The following is an 11,576-nucleotide window of genomic DNA, read 5'->3' as shown; positions in this document are numbered from 1 at the left end:
TGCCTGGTATATATTGGTAGGCAATAAATATTTGATTAATGATTGGCACCCTCAATGGATTTTTAGTGTTCCAGTACTGTTTGTGGGGGCTTAATCCACATGCTACCCCCCAGGTTATAAAAACAGCCTCTCATAGTAGGGGCTTCTGCAAAAACATACATATATAAATATATATATTTTTTTCTTTAGGCCTTTCCATACATGGAATTCTGTGAGTTAAACTTGTAAGTTAAGACTTTTGTCTCCTTAAAATGAAAGGCTTTCATGTCCCAATCAAATAATGTGTATTTAGGGGGATTAGTATACAAGAAGGTTCTACTTAATTGTTCCAGTGGCTGGTAAATACTATGAAAAACTGAAAACTTTTACAAATTTCACAAAAGAAGTGAATTAAAGCACACTTAAGACAAAGACCTCTTAAAAACAAAGTTGTACTTAAGTCCATGTCATTCAAAGATTTTTATAACCATAATATTCTAACTATAACTTCATTCTATATTAAAAAATCCAGTTTAGCATCCAAAGTATTTTCAATCCTTCCTCCTTCACCCCAAAGAGTTACTGAATGTCAACCCAAAGGCATTTATTCATAAGTAATATTGCCTGATTTACAAAATTCTTTCTCAAAGAAAAGCTCAAAAGGTGGTTATGTGAATCTTCAAATACTAGAAAAAAACCCTGACATCTTTCACTCATTTTTCCTGGAATTAATTAAGTCTAGTTTACTCATGTTAAATTATAAAATCAGAATGTGTAAAATAACACCTATTACATTTAAAAAGAAGGTAAACCCATATTTATTTACTAGCACTGTTAAAACATTACACAAAACACATTCAAGTGGCAAGTAATTATAATGCAAGCCCTTGCATGGCAATCCAAATTTATTGAACTACTGATGCTAAGTTATACAAAATTGCACCACTTTAATTAAGGCTTTTAGTTTACATTTGGCCACCTCAAAGTAGTTGTAACATTAGGTTGGTCAATTTAAATACTGTGGCTCCCTGTTGGATAGACACACAATCTTTACACCCAAACGTTAATGCATACAAAGCAACAAGGCATTGTTAAATAAAACAGCAATAGTTACTGCAAATTAGGCCTTGTGACCAATTATACATGATTAAAATTACTTCCCACATTCACATCCACAGTACTCGTCCACCATTTAACATCTCAACCAAAACGTTACACATGTGAAACAATCACTAACAGGCAAAAATACTAAACCTGTATATTTGGTATTGCAAATACACTTATGCATGAGCAAGCAAGGGATTCACAGTGAGAATCTACAGCTGCAGAAGCCTGAAAATGATTTACAAAAATTGTTAAATCATTAAAAAATTGTTTGAAAATATACACTTCTTGTTGTAGACCCCCACTGTACACACAACTACAAACATTGTTCCCTATGTAAACAAAAAAGGAAACACATAATAAGGAGATTTGAAAAGTCTGGACATTTCCTTCCCAACAGATATTAAAGGCAACGTCTTTAAATCTAAGACATCATACTGAAAGGACTATATTTTAAAGACAAGATCACTGTCTCCACAGGTTTTTGAAAAATTAAAAAAACTATATAGCTGTGTTAATCAAAGCGCTTATTTGTACAATACAATGATAATGACCTTGGATTTAAAAAAAATTACAATAAGCTACAAGTATCAAAGAAGCAAAGTTATCTGGAGTAGTCTATATAGGAGCTCTTTGGACTTTCTTTTATTATGCTAAAATAGTGGTGCTTTCAGGATTTACATTATTGTACTCTCCAATACAAAGTATGGGGCGTGTTAAAGTATACAGTACACCATTTTCATACATGTACAACATTGGTGGATGAAGAATGTCTCTTAGCAGTAATACTGGATGTAGCCTCTGGTTTTACCAGCTGCATACTCTAGGACTATTATATAAGTAAAAATCTCTCTTGTGATACTGAAAAGTGATTAGAATGTGCAAACTGATATAGTAGCTTTCATCCGCCTCTTAAAGGGTACCACCACAGGAAAGTCCATTTAAGATGTTGGTAGGTTTAACAAAGTTGGAATGCTGGCACTGTTGAATTGGGCAACAGTTCTTCAGACCTGTCAAAAGGAAAAAAAAAATATATATATATAGTAATTGAACCCAGTGTATTAAAGGAAATAGTAAAACAACATTTTTAAAGTATCAGAAATGAATATACTACAGACTATTGTTCCAGTCATTACAGAAATGACAATGTACCACAACTCACAGCAAAGACATTTTCATCTTTGCATTCCAAAGAGTTGAAATCTAGTCTAGTGTTCTCTTGAAAACCAGGGTTTCTAGTATGAGAAAAGTTAAGACTTTGCTTCCTTATTCTTTTAAAAGAGTAGCTAAAATCTGGGTTCAGAGATTCAACATTTAACACCTGTAACTATTTCTTACGTTAGGTGGTTCCATGCTATTCACAGCACTTTGATTCATATCTTTTCAGAATTTATTTCATGATTTTTTTTTTACCACTTTATAGTTGAGTTTTATTACTTCCAAATTTCATATTTATATAGATTCTATCAAATTTTAAATATCAAAAAATTTGGTACTATATTAAGGACCACATATAATTAATTTTTTCTTTAGAGAAAACTAGTTTTAAAATAATATTTGTAATGTAAAAGAAGTAAAATCTGAACTGTCTGTGGAATATTTATTTACTTTGAGTGACTTTCTACACACATGCCTAAGCTTTTAAAATACGTTTTTAAAATTTTTATTAAAACTCTTGTTTTTCTGGGGATCAGACTTGTTGCAAGCTCCAGAAGGGTTGTTAATATACATGTGGCTGCTGAAACTATTTTCACAAATACCTAGAACCTCAGGTCTTTATTCTGAGTCTGAATGAAGTCTGTAATACAGTTTTCCAAAACCTAGCAGACTGAAAGTAGCAAATTGGAAAGAAACGATGGGGGTGTATAAGCTCAGGCACATATGTGATGCCAAGTAAGAATAAGCATTCAGTTAGGTACAACAGATTATCATTATAAGAGTATCTATCACTAAACAGAGGGCCCTAACTACACAGTAAGGACATAAACTATAAAAGATAATGATAATATGGGCCCACTTAATACTGGGGGAAACAGTCACAAATAATAAAAGTTCCAAAGGATAAGAGGATAGTGAATAGTGCCTTAATAATAACTGTATGGGAAACCATTTTCATTGGTAAAAAGCAGCAGTTGATTGTTTACTATGTACCTGGCACTGATCTAATAGCTTTACAATTATTAATCCTATTTAATATGACTGATTTCAAAATACACATAAAAACACTGTATGCTCAGTTTTCTTTTGCTCACATCTCTGGATTATGTTAGTGTTTTTCTCTGTATGGGAACCCTCTAGCCCAATACAGTTAACTTCAACTTGTCCTTCAGCTCTCAGCTTAATGTTTCCTACTCTGACAGACTTTCCTGAATTCTTATGCATATGACAGGTCTGGTGCCCCAATTATATGCTCCCACAGTACCCATCATAACACAATGTTTAAGCATGGACTCAGAAGTTGGACTCCTATTCAAATTCTGGCTCTGCTATTCCCTAACAGAGGGGCTTGCACAAGTGACATGTTTGGTGCCCACTTCCCTCCTCTATAATGTGGGAATAACAGTTCTTGCCCCAGAGGATTGTTGTGAGAATTGGATTAATGTACAGATAGGGACCCTTAAGAGTTCTGGGCGCATGGTAAATGTGTCAGGGATTTTTATTATTAGTACTACAATGAATTTATTCTCATTGCATTTATGACATTTTGCAACTGTTTGTCTCTCTCTTCCATCACACCTTAATTAGCTTATTATAATAAAGAGGCAAGGAGATAAGGTTTGTCTTGTTTACCATTATACTGCCTGCTTTTTTTTTTTTTTTTCCCCTTCCCCAGGGTTGGGTTATAAACCCTGGCCCTTATGGGTGCCAGCAAGTGCTCTACCACTAAGCTACATCTCCATCCCCTGAATAAACTTATATGTCATCGCTTATGTAGAATACCTTATTTCTGATGATAAGTAAATGAAATAATTAACAAGATATCAAACTAATTCATGAATGTAACCATCTACTTTTTAGAACTAACGAAAACCAAAAATCCACTTGCTTTCCTGACAGTGTCCTTAATGAAGTTGTATGATTAAAAATTAGAGGAAAGATAAATCAACATACCTGGCTCAGAGCTACAATGCATTTAGTATATTAAAGCAGCTGACATGATGACTTTTTGCGGGCCTTCCCAGGCACTGGAGTTTTTCTGTTAATTTGCCGCACTAGGTCATAAAAGATCTGCAAACATATTACAAAACCCCCAAATTGAATTTCCATGGACATAAAGGTACCACCAGAAAACAAGAAGAGTAAAACTAAGTATTCTTCTAAGTGCCAAGTTCTTCTGGAGGGGGGTTAAAATTGTTCTCCTTAAAAGTTCATATAGCCCAAGAATGCCTTTTTGAAATTTAGTCTTTTACATAAAATCTTTCATACACTTGATGAGTTAACCTGTCTTCCCCACTCCTATCTTCTATCTAGTCTTCCTTTTCTGTGATAAATTTCACTGTATAAACATTTAGTAACTGAAATAGTACTGTTATTTATATACATATATTTAACAAGAATTTTTCTGCCTGTAAGATCAACATGTCACTCTGACTACATATTAACTTGGGATTGTATTAAACACACACACACATTTTTCCATTAATTTTAAATACAATAATTCAAACAAAAAACTGTTAAGTATATCTGACCATACCTCATTAACATTTATTTTTGATTTTGCAGAAGATTCTAAGAATGCACAGTTGTTCCACTGTCTTGCTAGATTTTGACCTTGTTCCTTTCCTACAACTCTTTCATCTTCCAAGTCACACTTATTACCAACCAGAATCATGGGAACCTGAAAAGACATTTGTGAGGATAAAAATAAGTATGTATATATATTACACAAATTCAAATAAAAAGAATTCTAAGAGTCAACCCTAAAGATTACTTTTCCTATGATTTCAGACACAATATGAAATAAAATTTACAGTTAAACTAGAAAAGCCTTAACAACGTTAATTTGGAAGACTCAAATAGTACAGACTTTCAGGTCAACTGCACTGTCAATTATTTCTATTGCCTTCTCTTCTCATGGAGATGTCAAAGCTCTGAATAACTCAAAAGGGAAGTAGAGAAAGAACGAAAATTCTCATATATGTTAAGTAAAATGGACATAACCTAGGTAATGTAGATACAAGTTAGAACCTTTCACAGGAAAATTTTAGAAAACAAGGTATGTCATACTTGGTTTAATTAACTTAATTTGCTAAAAATCAAGGTCATTATTAATGGCACACTGTGTTTACATTATATGGTATTTTTAATTTTAAAAGAACACTATAGGTAAAAATAATGCTTATTCTACCAAACCACTACCGAGCATTTTCAAATCAATTTTCTAAAGTATTTTGTGGAAAATTTTGGCTTGGAACAAGAGTTTGTTATTAGGCATTTAATAAATATTTGTTTAATGCAGCTTATAATAAAAATGCAACTTAAAATAAATTAATGCAACTTAAAATAAATTAAACTATAGTACAGCAGTTCTTATAGTGTGGTGCCCAGATCTGCAGCATCAACATCACCTGGAAATTTGTTGGAAATGTACAATTCAGGGCCCTACCTCAGGTACTAAGTCAAACTCTGAGGGCTGGGTCCAGCAATTTATGTTTAACCACTCCTATAGATAATTCTGATGCACAATCTATTTTAGGAATCACTATTACAGATAATTCAGAAACTCTGAAGGGTTTCCTTCCTTTAAAAATTATTACTATGCTCCTCCTCTGTCATTGTTGCTGGATGTTTATATTTACATATAACTCTTGTTTAGAAGGCTCTTAAATCTACCAGAAATGTTATCAGAAGATCATTTGCTCTATTAGTAACATTTACATCCCACATTCCTACCCACGAAAAGCATGTTTTAAAAACAGAAGGATATAACCTGGCACAGTGGCACACACCTGTAATCCCAGTGGCTTAGGAGGCTCCGACAGGAGGATCCTGATTTCAAACCAGTCTCACAAATTAGTGAGACCCTAAGCAACTCAGTAAGACTGTCTCTAAATAAAATACAAAAAGGGGCTGAGGATATGGCTAAGTGCCCCTGAATTTAATCCCTGGTGCCGAAGAGGGGGAAAAAGGTATAACATTAAATTTTCACAAGATAAGGGGAAAGGAGGGAATATATATTTGTTTTTTTTATTTTTTTATGTGGTGCTGAGGATTGAACCCAGGGTCTCACGCCTGCTAGGCGAGCACGCTACCACTGAGCCACAACCCCAGTCCATATATGATATTTGAAAACTTGTAAAGATACATTTGTACCTTTTAAAAAAGAAAAAGGTTCTGAACCCTTCACCCTCAATACGTGAACTTTAAATTGGGTTTAAACTTTAAAATTGGATACATTATAATAAGGGGTATGAAATTATTATTAGAAATTCAGCTTACATCATCAGTGTCTTTAACTCGAAGAATTTGTTCTCTCAGATCTTGTAAATCATTAAAGGTAGACTGTGCTGTGATGGAATAAACTAAAGCAAAGCCTTGTCCATTTTTCATATACAAATCCCTCATTGCTGTAAATTGTTCCTAAAGTACAAAGAAAGGAATGTTAAAAAATTGAATGTTTTGACAGTTAATGTAACTATTTCCAAAATCTATAATTATAGCCCAATGAAGAATTTTGTAGTTTTATTTAACACTTCATAAAAATCAGTCCATGGCAAGTTATTATTTGAAAAGCTGGAAGTTTTATTTTACTAAAGATTTATATAAAATAAATATTCAAGTGGAATAGAAATATCCTGTCTCTGAAAACTACTGAAAGGCAGCTTTTTAAATATATCATCAGCCCTAGAGCATCCCAATTGTATCCCTAAATTACAGCCAGGCTCACAATACTCTTGTTATGTGGGTGTCTATCAGAATGTTTACCCACATCTTGCCATTTCCCCATACTTCTCCTTCACTAGACTATGAGTATTTGAGGGTAAGAATAGTGTCTGGCATATGCCAGGCACTCAAATATTATGCATACCATACGACCAGAATAAATCTTCCCTTTATCTTTGGATACTTAGAAATTTAGTTGGCTATTGTGGTTTAAATATAACGTGAGTATATGCCAAGGTTTCACATGTTGACATTTAATCCCCATTGTGAGATATTAAGAGGGTGGAAACTTAACAGATCATGAACATTCAGAGTTTGGGTCTCTGAGAAGTGATTAGGATTAAAGTCATTAGGGTGGCGCTCCCATGATTAATCTTGGTGGCTTTATTAGCAGAGGGATAGACAGACATGCATGCTCCTTGTCTCTTGCTATGGGATGCTCTGGACTGACTGAAAGGCGGCATCATAATAATGTAATTCCTAGAACTTGTGCCTCCAGAATTGTGAGCCAAAATAAACCTCATTTCTTTATAAAGGAAACCTGCATTGTGTATTTCACAATTATAATGAAAGAACTAATATACTGGCCTATAAATAATTTGATGGAGAAAAGATACCAATGAAATCACTACAGTGCCACTGAGGAAAAAAGGTATGCCCAAGTATTTTTCCGCATTATTTGAAATATGGTAATATATTGTTTTAAAAACACTAGTGAGACTATGAAAATTTTTATTCTAATAATTTTTCTAAATTCTTCAACTGATGCACTACAATTACAAAAGGTAATATTAAAAGAAGTTGAATTCAGACTATGAATATAATAGCTTTAAATATTGATTCAAGTAATACTCAAGTAAACTAATATTTGTATATAGAGTAATAGCATTTACAAGTCAATACTGTACAAACTGCATATACATTGGTAATTTGTTTACATACCGTTCCTGCAGTATCCAAGATTTCAAGCATACACTGTTGTGCATCTACTTCAACTTGCTAAAGAAAAAATTAAAATACACCTTTATGTTATTTTATATAAGACTACCTCAAATAAAAACAAAAGCTAAAATTAAAAACAGAGGGAGATTATGGCAATTTTACTAGGTAATTATCGAGCAAAACTTTAATAGTAGAAAAAGCAACTAAGTCATTGAAAAGTTAAAAAAAAAAAACAAATTTCTAATAGGTGCAAAACCATATGTTCACAAGTCAATAAGCCTCAGTCTCAAAATGAATCACTAAGCACTTAATTCTGGATGAGAAATGATACCAAAATAGTTCAAATAAATGAATGAATGAACAAAACAACAAATAACTTCAATACTATCAACAGTGATTTTTGTCTATCAATTCTCCTATAATACTTTAAATGTATCTTTTCTCCACGTAACTATATTGCCTCCACAATACTTGAACAAGCATTCTAATAGCAAGGAAGCAATGCCATAGCTACAAAATAAATTACATATCCCTAGTACCCCCTTTTCACCTAATATTTCCTGGGAGAAAAAAGTTATTTAGAATTAGAAGTACAGAGGCAAAGTAATTTCACAGTTGGGGAGCAGGAAGGATTTTCCAGTGTTTTTGGTAGACTGTGGACATAGTAGGGAAAAAACCCACCATATTTGCAAAACAGCAGGGGCCAGACTGGCTACAACATAAATGTGGGGAGACAAATACTAAATTAAAAATGTCTGCACATTGTTTTATTGTAATATGCTATGTTACTGGACATAGGAATTCACCTACCTACTGTGAGCAGGGGTACTTTATCAAGGAGGTATTAAATAGGAATGTTAGGGAGACTTCTGCACTCCTGTCTCTAGGTTAAAAGAATAACTGGTCTTTATAGGGATGGTAGAAGGGAACATGGGGCTGCCACTTGAAATGGGTTCTAAAGTCTGTATCAAATTAACAATTCAGGGGTCAGGATAAACTTAAAGCTCTGTGAATATGTGTGTATGAGTGTTTATGATTCTCCTAAACTATAAACATTCAATGCCAGGAAAGAGTTTTTCCCATTAATTTTAAAAATTAACTGTCTCTTCATTCTACTTCATATATAAACATTCAGTAATTATAAAGGCATTATAATTATTATATTTCTATTAAAATCAGAAGGACTTTAAAAATAACCTACCTTTCTATAAGAATCTTCTATCGTAGGATCATATTTTTCAACAAAAATTCCTTGAACAAATTGTACAGTCTGAAAAAAATTAACATACCCTTATACATCTAAAGAAAAGAACAAATCTAAATTTGCAAACTATAAACTACAGTTGATCTTCTGTATCTGTGGGTTCTACATTCTCAGATTCAACCAACTGAGGACCAAAAATATCTGGGGAATGGGGGTGGGGTGAGGAGAACCAGAATGCATCTGTGCTGAGCAGGTTCAGACTTTCTTGTCATGATTTCCTAAACAATTCAATGTCAGTTATTTACAAAGCATTTACATTTCACTGGGTATTAATAGTTTTGTGTATACACGTAAACACAATCAATATACCTCTCCATTATTTTAGATACCATTGAAAAAGTAGTTCATCCCATACTATACACAGTTGTTAATTAGATCCAAACGTGAAATTCTTTGCTAGGTGGCCACCTGAAGTGGCCAAGTAAGATAGTTTATCTTACTAGGGAGAAAGAGAAAGAAAAAGACTTTATAAGCTTTGACATTTCTAACATAAAATACATAGTATAAGCCTACTCACAAGAAAAAATTCCAAAATTCAAATTCCTATCTGGTCCTGAAATGCAAACAGACACATATTTATATGCTCTTACTCTCTGTACTTAGCCCAAACTATGTTCTGTCATATCTCAAATATAATCCAGCCAGATAAACCTAAAAACTCACTAAAACTACAAGAAAAATACAGTATAGTATTGCTTCAGAAGTTAATACCACTTTAACAAATACACATAATTGAAACCTAAAATTCAACAGAAAAAGAGCTTGGTGTAAAAAGTTAGGTTTTATGAGAATGACTTACCAGAGCAGACTTTCCAACCCCTCCTGAGCCAAGAACGACTAGCTTATATTCACGCATGATGCAAACTTGTCAAAATTGAGTACCTTGTTAAAGAAGAAAAAAATAAGTAAAGGTTTACGTAAATAAGATATTCAAACAAATAGATTCATTTTAAGTGATAACTAGTCCACATTCATATAACAGTCTAGAAAGATGAATGAGATAGGATAGGACTACATACAAAGCAGTTTATTATGTTGTTTTGTTTGTTTTTAAATAGTGCTGAGGGGATTAAACCCAGGGACCCACTCAGGCCAGGCAAGCTAAACCTCCCAGTCCTACATAAAGGGCTTTCTTTTTCGTTGGCTGGTTGTTTTTGAGGAGCTGGATACACCATCACTGAGCTACATCTCCAGTACCCCACAGTCCCCTTTTATTTTGAGACAGGGTCTTGTCAAGTTGCTGATGTTGCCCTGGAACTTGCAATACTCCTGCCTCAGGCTCTTGAGTCGCTGGGATTGATTGCATTTATAAGTCACCACTCCCAGACTAGTTTTTTTGTTTTGTTTTGTTTTTCTGGTGCTGGGGATTGAACCTGGGGCCTTGTGCTTGCTAGGCAAGCGCTTTGCCAACTGAGATATATCCCCAGCCCCTATACAAAGTTTTAATGAAACACAGTTACGTGTTTGTGTACTATCTGCAGTTTCTTTCATGTTATAGCAGCAGAGTTAAGTAGTTGCAGAAGAGGCCATATGGTCCATAAAGCCTAAAATATTTACCTAGTCAATCCCTGGAACAGATAAATGGTAAATGTAAATAAGCTGGCAGAGAGAGCAAAATACCCAAACACATATTCCTGAAGTAAGGGAAAGGTACAGACAAGGAACCTGAAAATCATCTGGAATAAAAGCAGAACTGAAAAGTATGAGTTCACAGTCTGTAAAAAGGTCTAGAGTGTTCACTATGAGGAAAAGTGGAAATCGAAAGAAAATAAAAATGAAATCAAACGGAAACAACCCTTATAAAGGTTTATCATTATCAAATATCATACTAAGAAAAGATGATACTAAAAATTTCAAAGGGGATTTCGTGAGAATAAAAGCTCTCAAGTTCCTGGAAAAAAATTAAATGGTCAGTAGCCTCAGTATAAAAGCAGCCATCAGAACAGGTTTTAAAATGTCTTAATCAAGAGATGACAGTTCTTTCATGGCAACAAGTCCAGAACCGGCTTAAACAAATTTAATCACACAATAAAAATTTATCCCAGAATGCTTCTGCAAACAATGAATCAAACAGTGATGGTCCCTTCTTCCTGAAAGTCAGTCAGTCAAAAATGGACTCCCTTCAATGAAAACATTTGAATGTCAACCAATCAACAACTGTCTCACTTGAGTGACAGTGCTTCTTCAGTCGACAACTCACTCCTGATCTTTTAAAGTTTATGCATCTTTAAATCTCATAATTCCCCCCAAACCTTATAAGACCAGCATTCTGCTTTGCCCAGGATGGTGTTTTGATTAAATAGTCAATAATTTCAGGTTTGTATTGTTTCAGATACTGAATATCATCTCATCATTTCAGTTTACTTATTAAGACCTGATTTGGTATCATTTGGAACAGGTTTAC

The 11,576-nt window shown here is 33.7% G+C and overlaps 1 protein-coding gene across 1 annotated transcript in view; it reads right to left on the bottom strand.

The window, feature by feature from the left end:
* Positions 1–779: 779 nt before the first annotated feature.
* The window catches only part of Rap1b (RAP1B, member of RAS oncogene family), a 42,585-nt gene continuing 31,788 nt past the window's right edge, over positions 780–11,576 (bottom strand). The window contains exons 2-8 of the mRNA XM_047549206.1: positions 9,972–10,054; positions 9,110–9,178; positions 7,909–7,965; positions 6,523–6,663; positions 4,778–4,921; positions 4,195–4,311; positions 780–2,093 (exon numbers count right to left, since the gene is read on the bottom strand). Coding sequence (XP_047405162.1) covers positions 4,225–4,311; positions 4,778–4,921; positions 6,523–6,663; positions 7,909–7,965; positions 9,110–9,178; positions 9,972–10,028 — 555 coding nt within the window. The 5' untranslated portion in view covers positions 10,029–10,054 and the 3' untranslated portion in view covers positions 780–2,093; positions 4,195–4,224. The remainder of the gene's footprint in view (positions 2,094–4,194; positions 4,312–4,777; positions 4,922–6,522; positions 6,664–7,908; positions 7,966–9,109; positions 9,179–9,971; positions 10,055–11,576) is intronic.

Source organism: Sciurus carolinensis, chromosome 4 (assembly GCF_902686445.1).
Source record: "Sciurus carolinensis chromosome 4, mSciCar1.2, whole genome shotgun sequence".
NCBI classification, from domain to species: Eukaryota; Metazoa; Chordata; class Mammalia; order Rodentia; family Sciuridae; genus Sciurus; species Sciurus carolinensis.
This window is presented reverse-complemented; position numbering and strand designations above follow the sequence as displayed.